The sequence below is a fragment of the Vidua macroura genome, chromosome 9 (genome assembly GCF_024509145.1).
Source record: "Vidua macroura isolate BioBank_ID:100142 chromosome 9, ASM2450914v1, whole genome shotgun sequence".
Taxonomy (NCBI): domain Eukaryota; kingdom Metazoa; phylum Chordata; class Aves; order Passeriformes; family Viduidae; genus Vidua; species Vidua macroura.
Window position 1 is genome coordinate 24,583,535 of NC_071579.1, and position 13,308 is coordinate 24,596,842.

Below are 13,308 nucleotides of genomic sequence, written 5' to 3' on the forward strand. Positions count from 1 at the left end.
GCTGTGTGTGAGCACTGAGAGGGTTGAGATGGACACATAGCTGCTGCTTCATATGTGGTGGTTGTCTGGTTTCTGGGGGAAGCATGAATCCCTCTACTCAAGAGAGATGTTGGACTTCTGTTCTTCTGTCCCTGTGGGTTATTTCTGGCTTGGATTATTTTTTTAAGCAATGCCACTTGTGTCTAGTGGAAGTCATATCCAAAGTGTAACCCCACCACGGTTGGAGTAGTTGTACTGCTGTCCTGGGAATGTTAAAGGAGCTGAACTGGATGGTCCCTTGTCTGGATATGTTTTTTTTTGTTGGTTTATTATGGGGGAGGGAGTATGATTGCATTTTAAAATGAAAGAAAGTGCCAAAAGCAGAATGAGAGACAGCTCAGTGGTGATCTCTGAGCTTAAGGAAAAACAGTGTAAATCTGGAACAGGCCCATAGTCTTCAGAGTGGGCTCCAGGCTTCTTAGCAGCAGAGTCACAGTTTCTGCTGAATTGGAAAAACAAAGCAGCACAAATGCCTCTCGTGAGAGGTCCTGGCCCCTTGGCTCGAGTCAGACATGTTTGGAGCAAATCTGATGCCTTGAAAGGGAAGCCACTGAGCCCCAAGGAGACCACTGGGGATGCTGGGCATGGGGGATGCAGAGCCCTCCCCTCCTTTGGATGGTGTCGAGGAGTTAAAGGAAGTGAAGCTGAAGGAGAATGAGTGGATTGTGCTTTGCTGGAAAAAAAGGTCACCTTAACACACTGCAATGTGTGATGTGACACCTGTGAAAGCTAAATTGGCTCACTGAGTTAAAGCTGTGCACTTTTGTGTGCATGTCCCCATCAGGACTTCAGCTACCCTGGCTTTTGTGGTGGCAGTTTTGGACTTGGGCATCCAGAGCCCACTCAGGTCCTCCTTTGGCAGGTGCCTGGCTTGGGTGCTGGGTGCAGGCACTGCTGACTGTGTGGACACCTGCTTGACTGGGGACGTGACCCAGATCTTGTGGTGGTGCTAAGCAGGAGCCCGAGCATTGTCCTCTGTAATGCTTACATTATCCCAATTAAAACAGTGATGAGAAACTCAATGGGCACCTTCCTGCAGGGACTAACCTCTAGTCTGTGGTGGTCTGTCTTTGCTCCTCTCCTTGCTTCCCCTGTTTTTCCAGGAAGGAAATTGGTTGTGCAGCTCAGAGCTTTATTTTATTTTTTATTTATATTATTTAATTATTATTATTATTATCAAGATCTTTTTGCTTGGAGAATAGTTTCCTAAGAGAGCACACCGTGTGTCCATGTACAGCACGTACCATGGGGTGTCAGCATGGGGCTGGGGTAGGGAGCTTCATCCCAGTTCTGGAGTTGTCTGGGTGCTCCCAAGAGCTCATCAGCCACTCTGTGCCAGGAGAAAGGAACTGAGCCAGCCCCATTCATGGATATTTCCCATGCAAATGATGAACTACCCTGGCAAGACAACTTGGAGACAGCCACCAAGTCTCCTTTCTTCCCTAATCATCGTCTTGTACTCAGTACAAGATTTTTTCCTTCTCCCCTCCCTCTTAGCATTTGAGCTTGGGTCTAGGTCTAGCACCTCAAGAAAACAGCTGTCCTCTCTTTCAGCTGCTCAGACTCTTCTCATCCTCCTATTCCAGCTCAGGAAAAAAATGGAACAGTTCACATTCTTCTTTTGGGTCTAGAGGGTCCCTTCATGTGTGAATATTTGTCCCTCCAGTGAATATTTGGTGGTGCAGAAGAGTAAAAAAGCAGCAGAGGACTGGAATGAGCAATTTGGCAGTCAATGCAACTGGCTGCCTTGAATTACGTGCTAAAGTTTTGCCAGTTGTCAGTGTGTTGAGCATTTTGTATCATTATAAGATTTTAGGAGTCCCAATGCAGATTTTCTATGTTTTGCTGTCTGAGATTTCTGTGGTTTTTCTCTTGTAGAAAGAAAACTTGCCCAGCAATTTGCTGCACACATTTATGCCCTTATTTTTTTAATGTACAGTGGAAACAAGCATCTGAAATCATTCTTCTCTTTCTGACAGCAACATCTGTAAAACCTTAATGCTGGAAGGAGGCAGGAACCAAGAGATTTATAACCCCCTGCTGAAATATTGGAACGACCTTATTTCCCGGCAATTAGCTTTGCTCAAAACATTTTTGTTTCCTATTAGAAGCAATCTACTAACATTTACATTGATGTGTTTAATAGTTGTTGGCCATCTCTGAATTCAAGCAGGCAAAGCAGGAAGAAAGGGAAGGCGTATGCTTGGTAAACTGTGAGAGTATTTGTGTTGCATTGTACGTTGTCTTTGTTGATAGTGGTGAAAACTTCCAAAGTGCTCTGCTCCACAATGGGAATGACATCGTTTGGGAAGGGGAAGAGAGCTGGTGTTGGCCCAAAGCTTCTCTACCACTGCAGCATATCAGGACCAGCTCCAGCAATTGCTGGAGAGTGGATCTTGATTCAGCTGCAACGCCTGAAGAGTGGAGAGGTGAGGAAAGAAAAGGAAGGAGCAGCACCTACATGCAAGATGGTGTAGCAGGTCAAACGGTGAGGAGCTGGGTTAAGGAATGGGTGAATGAATGGATCATTCCCCTTCTTCAGTGGATGCATTGATCCACTGCAGAGGCAGCAGCTCCTGACACCTCTCTGAGACCATCAGCAAGAAGCAGATTTTTGACTAGGTGGCTGAGTTTGGTTTGTTTGGTTTTTTATTTTGTTATTAGGATCTTGAGAGCATGATGTAATGGGATGAGACTGAGAATCAAATATTTTAGGTTGAGTTGCAACATGAGGAAAGCCTTGCATCTGAACGCATTGATGGCCTGGGTTGGAAGTGGTGGCAAATACTTTGGCAGTATTGTTTCGTAGGACCAGGGGAAAGAAATGCCTATTTTCTCCTTGGCTTTGAGATCAGGAAGATTAATGTGTATCTAGATGAGGTCCCAAGTGGATCTGAAAAAGATGAATTGTTTAATTGTTGAAAAACTCAATTTTAGGGATGTTGAAACAAAGTTGAACTTGAAATATTGGGGATGTTTAAGGACAGTGTCTTGTGTCTTTGTTCTGAAATTAACGTGCCTTGAAAATGGAAAGAACATAAAATTACAATTTTGGATATTGTTAACTGGCTGTGGGATGTCCCTCTGAGGGGCAGCATGGAAGAGAAGATTCTTGGGGAAATGCCATAGGCCCTGCAGGTGATGGATGATCACCCTTGGCATTCCACAGGCTTTTGTTGTCTTTGCTTTCTGGAGGTTTCCTTTACCATGAGATATCATTTTCGAAGTTTGCTCCAGGATGGGCAGCAGATGGTGTCAACTCAGTTTTGCTGAAGTCCTAGATGATTCACTCACTGGCTGAAAATGAGCTTTTCCTGGCCCAGTTGCTCTCCCAGCTATGCCCCAGCTCCCCATCCCTTAGGCTGTGTGGTTGTAAGTGTTTTATAAGGCCGAGAGTTTAGCTGGATACCCAAATGGTCTGGGTTAAAAACTAATCTCTTTTGGAGGTGTGACAGTGAACTGCAGCCTGGAGCTGCAGGCATTTGGGATGGTAACTTCTCAGTCTGGCTCTGCTTTGGGAGCCAAGGCTTTGCAGAGTTGTATGTGAATATTCCATCATGCAGATGATCTCTCTCCATAAATCATCCCGATGGCCAATCCTCAGTCATGGATGTGTTACATAAATACTTACTAGCACAACTGGAGCCTTTTGACAGCCTTGGGGAGCAAAGATGTGTGCCCCAAAGTGTACATGCCCCCTCTACCACCCTTAGGACACTGGTTGGGTTCTCAGTGGAGTCTGGGGCACCTCTGCTGCATCTGACTGTTGTGGGGGTGAGGGTTGATATCTCTCTTTGTGTACCACATCCAAGTCCACCTGGTTCCTTAGTCTTCATGGATGGCTGGAGCATGAAAATGCAAGCTGAGGACTGAGACATTGAACCTCCACTGCTGTGTGGAGACACCAGGTGCTGAGATGAACTCGCCTCTCCTGCTCTTTGCCACAGCCTGCTGCAGAGGGAGGGTGCTGCTGTCAGTCATCAGCCTGTCTCACTCCAGGCATTCCTGGCACAAGTCTCTTCAGGTTTGCCTCTTTGTGCACAGTCTGGTAATTCCTCCTGCGAGGAGTTTATTTGTCTTTGCTTTTTCTTTCTGAGGGGCTGGACCGGTTCCCTGCTCCCCATCCTCCCCTCCTGAGACACAGCCTGAAAAATTATCCTCCTCTTCAGCTGCAGGCAGAGTCCCTGGCACACGCCTTGGGCTGTCCTGGACAATCCCTGCCCAGCCAGCTCCCTGCAGCAGCAGGAAAACTTATTTAAGCATGAGCAACACGATGGCTGAGCAGCCAAGGGGAGAAGGGAGACTGTTCAGGAATCCTGCTGGTTCCCCCAGCAAGGAATGAACTGGCCATGGATGAACTTATGCTTTAAGCATCAGAAGATGAAGGGCTGAAGCAAATTAATGTAGGATCTGGTGAGAAGCAAAATCTCGAGTTTTATGGTAGAGGTTGGTGCTTTTCTGAAAGGGACAAGTTGCCTTAAGAGCCTCTTTAATACATCTTTCCCTGTGGAATTATTTCCATAACATCTACCCCACAGAGACTACTTGTCCCCTTAAACAGTGCTGTGGGTAGGGGAGCACCAGGGAGGCTTTTTCCCTCATTACCAGGTCCGTGTCCCCCAGACTGTGAGTGCTGTGCTGTGCTGCTGGGGCCACAAGGGCGGTGGGAGGGCCAAGCCAAGGCTGGATTGGACTCTGGCAGCTTGTTTGGTTTGGATCTTGTTCCCAGAGCTTCATCTGGTCACAAGGGATGTGCAGCTGAGGGGAAGGAAGCAAACTGCTCCCCACTCTTAAATAGCTGGAGGTATTGGGGACGATGTTGTGTTCATCTCACACATGGCACCAAGGACTCATCCCATGCAAAACTGTTCTGCTTGCAGCTGGCCTGGGAGCAGCTTCCACATGTTCCCCCTTGAAATGGAGGGTGCTCTGCCTTTCCCCTCATCTGCTGGACAAAGAGGCTTTTCAGCAGTGGAGATGCCTTAATTCAACTGGGTATTTTAACTGAAGGATGTTTCTCTGTGCTTTGGGTGTTCCTTTGTGCCAGAAACTGTCACAATGTGTGGGAAAATCCCCTTTCCCTTTTCCTGAAGGACAGGTTTCTTTTCACCTCCCAGCTGCAGGCAGGCTCAGCACACAGATTTATTTAGGGCCAGGGATGTGTGTGTGCTTGTGTTTATTTATTTTTTCTTTTTTTTTGAAAGTACAATGTTGTGGCGGCCAACAGCTAATCCTAAATTTGGGATACCCGACATGGTAATGAAAAAACAAACCTTCCTGCACTTAAAATGAGTGACAGGCCAGGTTTGGCCCCAGCAACCTTCAGAACTGGTTTGACCTTGCAACCAGATCTCCTGGGCTGACTGACAGCTTTTTACAGCCGCATTAGGGCTGAGCTGACCTTGTTTATCTGGGGATTCACCTGGGAGACAGCAGACATGTCCAGGGATATTAAGTCTCAAGCTGAAAATGTTTGCTCAGGTATTAGGGGGAGAGTTAATTTAGACTGAATACCTCCTATGTGGCACCAGCCACTGCTCTGAGGGACACTGTGCCCCCTGGCTGATGACAGTTGGTTTAGGCTTTCTTTAGAAAGTGGAATCTCCTTTGAGTGGAGCAATGCAGAGCCCTTCAACTCGCTGAATTTCCTTTCACATTTAATATTTTTGGCGTTTTGGTAAAACAGAGCCCAGGTGAAGGTGCAGGTTGATTTTTCCTGTAAAGGTGTCTTGCAGCTGGCACCACAACTGCATTGGACCATGTGGGCTCACTTTGGTTTTATAAAATATGACATGTGTGAGCTGGCATCTGTCCCAGCTGTGGCTGGGATCTCCTTTTCCTGGTACCTACCAGCTCCTCCTTCCCATGCAGAGGGGTGTACTTCCCCTGCTGTAGTGACTCAGGAAAAAGCTGAGGACAGCAGCTCCTCATCTTTGCTTGTGCAGACCCAGAAGGAGAGGACCAAGCTCTGGAGCTTCCCTCCTCCTGCACCCAAAGGATGGGCAGAAGAGGAGCACCCTGTGGATGGTGCTCTGCCCTGTCTGCCCCTATCTACACATCCAGGAGCATCCAAGGGATGCTGCCTGAAGCCTGATCCATGCTGCTGTCACCTGGGGAACTAAGCCATCCCGGCAGAATGATTCCATCTGGTGTGTGATTGGCTGCAGCCTTTGGTTTCCAGCAGCACACATGTGCTCTGGACAGGTGGTACAGCCCTCCTGCAGCGACTCCAGGTGCAGGCAAGATGATTCTGGGTGCAGGGACATCTTGGGATTTAAATTTTTAAAAGTTATTTCATTGGGCTTGCAGGCAACTACAGCCCTTGGTGTGTGAATGAGTGTCTGGGTGGTCCTGGCTGTGTCCCACCCCCCAGGAGCACAGAGCATTGTGGTTCCCTGGGGTCAGGCAGGCACCTTCACTGCTGAGATTCTCCAGGGTTCCCTCTCCTCCTTTTTATGATGAATCACATCAATCCCTCCTTTTCAGATTCCTCTGGCAAGTTTCTTTTCCTCCTACCATAATAACTTTTCAAGAGTGAGGGTCTCATGTGCTGGCATCCCACATCTGGTCTCTGCTGGATGGGGTTGGGCTCATGGCAGAGAGTGGCTTGGGGGAAATCTGGTAACAGCACAGATGTCCATGGTGTGACATCCCTTGCAGATGGAACCCTTCCCTGGTGTTGTAGGGAGCATTTTATTTAGTTATATCCTTCCCATTTTACCTGTTTGTATTCCCTGCTGTCACCTCCTGCATTTCTTCTGCTCAGGTTTCACCTCAGCCCTCCCTCTCCCCTCACACATGCTTGTTTGGGAATGTTGGGGTAATTGTTTGCTCACTGTATTGCATGTTTCCACCTTGGCATTGGATTTTTGGTCCCCAGCCAAGGTAAGAAGGTAAAATGCCTGTCTAGTGTGAGAGAAGACAACCTTGGCAGGATTCCCCATAAGCAGCAGAAACTGAAGTCTTCAGGGAGGAAGGCTTTAAAGCAGATTCCTCTGCAGTTTGTAGAGGCAAGGGATGCTTTTGTTTGACTGTTCACAGTTCCACAAAAATTTTGAGACCAGATAGGACAATTAGAAATCCCTCATTATAGGCTTGACTTTATCCAAATACCATGTGTTGTGCTCAAGTGTAAAGTCAGCTGCTGCTCTAAGGGACAGCCAGCAGCCAGCCATGGAGCCTCCTGTCCTGCAGCACACCAGAGCTGTGCCCCTTTCCTCTGCACTGTTGCTGTCTAGCCCAGGGTCTCAGGTCCCCACGGAGCCTCTCCTGTAGAGAAGGGAGGAAGGCACAGATGAAAAGCTGCCAAGGAGGAGTAGGATGTGGTGGTGCATCCCATAACTGGAGAAAGAACAAGAAGCTCACTGGGTTATGCAAGTGCCCCAAATCCTGAATATTTATTTCTTTTCCTGACCCACCCTCCTTGGCCTTCCTCTGCATCAAGTTCTGGCAGGTCTCTAAAGGCAGAGAGCTCACATGAGCAGGAAAGGACCTTCGTATCAACCTGGGAATGGTGTCCATACCAGTTGGTGTTCCTACATGTTGCTCCTGGGAACTGGTAGGGAAACATCAGCTGAAAGTGCCCTCTGGATGTGTGGGTCCTCGGCACAGCACGAGCACTACTGTTGGTCCCTCCTGAATCATTCCACCCTCAGTAACGAGCCCAGCAAAGAGGGGAAGCATTGCAGCAGTTTGGCCTGGAGGGCTGGAAATGTGGCTGCTGCAGCGTGAAGCCTCCCTGTGCTGGGGGAGGCTGGGATCCTACTGCTGAGCTATTTATTTAAGAAAAAAAATATTATCATTTCAGGCGTTGGCAGCATGGGGTGTATCAGCCATTGTATCAAAGATGTGGTTTTAATGCACTTTCCTCTGCTTAAATGCTATTTGCCTTCTCCTTCAGGCAATTGAATTTAAGAAAACTCTGGTTGCCCAGGTTTTGTTGAACAAATTGGTCCCTGCACACACAGTTCCCAGGAGGAGCCAGCTCTGCAGAAACTCTGGGAGCTGTCACTTCAGTGCATGGCTGGGATGGGCTGAACGGATTACCCAGCTCTGCACAGTCTGCTCTTTTATCTGTCTCAAAGCAATGGGAAGCCAGGAATAACCCCTCGGGGTTGCTCTGAGCCCGCGGTTTCTGGAGCCCGGGGTCAGATGACTGTTATTGTAGCTAAAGGTGTTTAACCCCAATTGATTTTGACAAGCCCTATTAGCGAATCCCACAATTACTTATTGGGTTTGGAGAGGAACGTTGTCGATTTAAGGCTGGATGCTCTAACCTGAGTGCTGCTGACAGGATGCCATAAGTACCAAAGCTCTTTCTGCAGAAATCGATGGAAGAACTCCCCGTCAATCTTTGGGGCCAAATTCTGGCCCTTCCACAGGGCCCAGAAACTCTCAGGGGTATCAGAGTCAGCCCTAAAAGTCAACGGGTTGGAATGAGATGTATGAATCCTCCTACTCTGCAAAGGACAGAGCATCCCTGGGTCGGGCTTAAGTAAACCTTGTTTGTAGCACAGCTGCCCACATCCCAGCCCCGGGGAACCGTGCAGACACCATGGGACCTGGTGCAAAGCATAGGAGAGTCTCTGGGAGCCTGCCCAGAACGGGCTCAGGGTTGTTTCTGCTCCCCTTCAAAACTGACCTGTCCCCCAGCTTGGTCCCAACTTGTGGAGAAGGGAGCTGAGGGTGTCTGGTACCTGTGGCTGCATGAGCAGAGGGAGACTGCTCAGCATCCTTGCATGCTCAGAACCAGTGTTTATCCCATGGGATTGAGTTCAGAGCCCCAAAGCCCTGCAGGCTGAGCTGCTCCTGGGCAGGCAGAGAAGCTGCCTGGAGACTTGTGTCCCTGAGAAATACCAAGTGATGAGTTCTCTGAGGCTCATATCCCAAAGACGCCTGAGATCATCTGGGTGTGAATGGGAGTTATGCACCTGAGTAATCTCAGAGGATCTGGGTTTAACAGCATTGCTGAATTTATTTATTTTTTTTTAATAGTGCAGCAACTGAGGAAATAAAAGCATGATCTAAAAAAAGGGAAATCATTGCATTAGCCCAATATTTTAACGAAGCACTACTGCTCTGCAGGTCAGGTGTAGGTGTTTGTAGGTGGCAGGCAGCAGCCTGCTCGTCACCCACCCGGGACACAGAAATGTGGCTGTCACACGAGCGAGTGCAGTTTAGCCCAGACACTGCTTTTGGGCTTAGAGCAAGCAGCCTCTTGGAAGCCCTGCAAGTTTCACACTTGCTTTTGCTTCTCGGTTGCTTGGGGAGAGGAGTCTCCCTCTCAGGGAAAACAAAGAGCGGCATCGCCTGCCTGGCCGGGGCTGGAGCGAGCGCCTGGAGACTGCCGTGAGTTCTCCGGGAGGTTTTGTAACAAACACCTTGTAAAACGCAAATATTTGAATAGCGACGTTCACGGCTAATGTGCCAGGTCGAGGAACAACTGCTTATGCTTTTTGCTGGCTGTTTGAAACTTAAAGGGTGAACCTAAGGATTTTCCAGAGACAAAAGCATTGAATACACTATTTACATACTCATTCTGCAGTTAGTGAACAGGATTATGAGCCATTTATTTAACAAAGAGACCCTAGTTAATCAGCAGTCTATTTATTGTTTCTTCATAATTTGGCAGTAATTCATAACTATGTCTTGTTTTTCATTATGGGCACAATTGCACTAAGTGTGTTTGCTCCCCATGTACCATCTCTGAATTTTATTTTCCCTTTGAAAATTGCTCATATTCTTAAATAAAGGATCATTTTAAAATGGAAAATATTTATTTCAGATGATTGCTTTCAAAAGAACCAGTTCCTTGCCCTGTTTTGGGTTATTATATTATTTTCTTTGTTTTATTGCAGGCTTTTTTAGCTCAGCCTCCAGAAACCTGGGCAACAGAGGAGGTGGCTGTAGGTGTTGGAAAGCACTTGGGGTCAACTTTGGTCATCTACGTCCTGCATAACTGGGTCAAGTCACTGAATGCCGAAAGGTAAAGAGGATTTTAATGCTGATTTTAGGGCTATTATTAGTTATTGGGTAATGTGTCTCTGGTCTCTCTGCCTACCATGGGGTGTGAAGGAAGCTGAAGTTGCTGTGCTCCTCCCAGCCTCACCAGCCTGCTCTTGAGTCTGGTGGGGTTCAAGCCTGACTGAAGGGGCTCCAGACTGGAGTTTGACTTTCCCCCCAGGAGATCCTACACCCCAACCTGCTTGGCTTGCACTGTGGTTCTCACCTGCAGATCCTGAAGCACCAAGGTGCTTTTATCCCTCCTTGGGCACAGAAGTTATTCCTTCTTTTCCAGGTGCTTGTCTGACCTCTTGGTTTCCAGTTGTGTGAGGAGAATGGAGCTCTTTGCCTGCTCCCACTGCCCGGCAGAGAGCTGGGGCAGCAGCATGGCCAGGGGGCCATTCCTGGGGTGCTCAGTGCCAGCACGAATCGGGCCATAGTGACCTGCAAAGCCTTGGCCTCAGTATTCTCTTCTCCCACCCACTGCAATATTCAGGGGAATGATGATACCAATGAGAGCTCTTGGTGGTGGCTGGGACAGAAACAAATTACTTTCCCACTAGGAAAAGGTCATCTGTGAAATTTCATGGACAGTTCCCCCCACTTGTTAAACACCCCCTTCACTTGGCTTTTTTTCTTTTTAAAATTTTTTTTTTTTTTTTTTTTTTTTTGTGTGTGTAATTGCGTGTCAGACCAAGTGCACTCAGAATGTGAGCAGGGTCTGATACAAGGAGGGTGAAATGAGATAATCCATGTTTTCATCATCCATAGGCCTCTCTTTTCACGGGCCGTGGGCCGTACTTTATTAGGCTGAGCAGCTCTGGGCCTGCAAGAAAGAGGAGCCCTTTCTCATCCCGATGAGAATAGTGCAGTGAATGGATTCCAAGTGTTTACTCAGCATTTGTCTCGTGGTTTATCAAAGGAATGAGGAGGAGGTGCCGACAGACCTTTTGTCCTGCTGATGTGTTATGACAATGTTCCATGAATATGCAGAATGGCAGAAGGGATTAGAGCCAGTACAATTCCCCTCCGGCGCTTTTTTTTTTTCTTTTTCTGCTTTTTTTTTTTTTTTTTTTTTTTTTTTTTTTTTTTTTTTTGCCTGGGATGTTCAGGGGTTTAAGAGTGACCTGCTCACAGTCAGGGCACTAAACATCAGATTTTCCTGCAGATAGGGGTGTAAAAATCCCACACTTGTCCAAAGCTGTTAGCATCTGACTTGAAGGTTGGGCTGTCTTAGTCACTCGCTGCTCTTTATGAAATTTCGGCTGGCAGGAACTGCCTGGCTGAAAGCTTTGTGTTTTGGGAGACATGGAGATATTGGGGCATAATTAAAACTTGAGTCAATCAGTGACACGTGAAGCCCAGGGCCAGTGGGGATGTGACTGCTGCTCTCTGCTCTGCTGCTGTTAGTGTAGGCTGGCAGTGGTACCTTGATGTGCTTTCCTGTTGCTTCCCAGAGTCCTGGCCCAGGAGTTTGGGTGTGATTCAATAAAGAGTGCTGACATCAGGCATCTCCATGTGCTGTTTTAGACGGGCAGGTTAATGAGATAACCCTTGTACACACCTCTGAGGTGGTGAACATTATCTCTGCTCTCAGTATGGGGTACAGGGGGAGGTGGGAGCAGATACCTTGTTCTACTGGTGTAAATCCAGCCTTTGGTGTTACTGACTCCTCATCTCGAAGTAACTGAGCCATGGCCAGGAGCTATCTGCTGGTAGAGTGTTTTTTTCAGTGCAATTATGCAAAGATGTCCCACAGGAGAAATGGCCCCCTATTGGTTTCCTACATCCCAAGAATCTTTTCTGCCCTGATGCTTAAATGGTCTGCTGGGGAGTTCCCCAGATACATAAGGGGAATGATGACTTTGCATCCATGCTGGCCAGGAGGAAGGGCGTTGGACGTGCTCAGCGCTGGTCTGATTCTTTTATTGAAGCCAACAGACCAAAGAACTGCTCAGAGCTGTTAAACCCACCTGAAATCTCCCCTAGCCCAACCAGAAGGTTGAAACTAGCCTGTTCCACCCTTGCCACATGTGTAAACTGGTTGTTCTAGCCCTTCTGGTGCCCTTCTGGTCCTGCCTTTCCGTTTGGGATTTTGGTTGCTCTGTGGAGTATCTGGAAGACATTTGGTCTGAGTCAGAAGAGAGGTGGGACGTACTCTGCTCTCTCTCACTGAGCCCATGGGAATCACCCTGCCTGTGATGACATCTGCTGTGGGGACATCCAGTGAAGGCCACTGGGGAGAAATTGCTGTTGTATCCTCCTGTGCAGGGATATTTGAGCAGTGATGCTCTGAAGGTGGTCAAGGACACCAGGCTGCTCTGTTCCTGTCCCTTTGGAGCTCTGGGTCCTGCACAGAGCATCCCATGGCAGGCTTAACCTGTGGCTGCTGTTGCCACTGTTTTTTCCCTGGAATGGGTAAGAATAAGGGAGTTTCTTCACAAGCATCAACCTGAACAAGGCCTGTGAGACCTTCTGGGGCGTCGAGTTTCTGTTTGCAGAATGAGGCATTTGCTGAGCAAGGGGCTGGCAGGTTTGTAATTTGAGTGTGTGTTGGGGAAAAAGGGAAGAGGCAGAGCCTCCTTGCAAGTCCTGGCACCTGCTGTGCAGAGGTACCTCCTGCTGCTGTGGCAAGTTTGTTCTCCTTGCTGCAGACCCTCTCCACCCACCTGGGAACACAAGCAATAATTAGGTTAATGGATTTTGATGTGGTGATCCCAAGCCCAGCTCTTGGCTGGTGGCCCCATGACAGCAGCTGGCAATGGCTCCTGCTGATGGAGGGCGTGTGCTCTGATTTGCTCCCTGGGGAGGTTCTTGTTTGGTCTGTGAGGAAAAAGTGACTTCCCATCTCCAGAGGCCAAGGACCATTGTCCAGCCAGTGCTGACACCCCTTCTCTGGGGTCTGCTCAGCACTGGGGTGTGCCCATGATGGAGCTGATGATGGGGGACCTGAGGCACCTCAAGTTTAGCTCTTAGGCCAGCCAATTTCTGGAGACTGGATTAAGAGAAAAGAGAGCATTTTACTCCATCTGCCAGCTTTTGCCACCATCAGAAACAGACAATCTTCCTTTGGCCTCTGGGGGTGTGCACAAAAACCCACAGTTTTCAGGTTATCCTTTACAATCCTCAGTTGTGTAAGGGGTAAAGAAACCAAAACAATTAAATGGGGGCAAATCCTTTCCACTCTGAGAAATCTGTGATGAAAACACAAGGGTTGGCAGCCCTGGGAAGAAGGCCAACCTTGGTCTCATGGGACATTTACAGCAC

General features: G+C 48.1%; 1 protein-coding gene across 5 annotated transcripts in view; it reads left to right on the forward strand.

Annotated features, from left to right (window-relative positions):
* CMPK1 (cytidine/uridine monophosphate kinase 1) overlaps nucleotides 1–13,308 on the forward strand; it is an 86,618-nt gene that overhangs the window by 24,567 nt on the left and 48,743 nt on the right. For all 5 annotated transcript variants that reach the window (XM_053985109.1, XM_053985111.1, XM_053985108.1 and 2 more), the window contains exon 6: nucleotides 9,897–10,024. In XM_053985109.1, coding sequence (XP_053841084.1) covers nucleotides 9,897–10,024 — 128 coding nt within the window. The remainder of the gene's footprint in view (nucleotides 1–9,896; nucleotides 10,025–13,308) is intronic.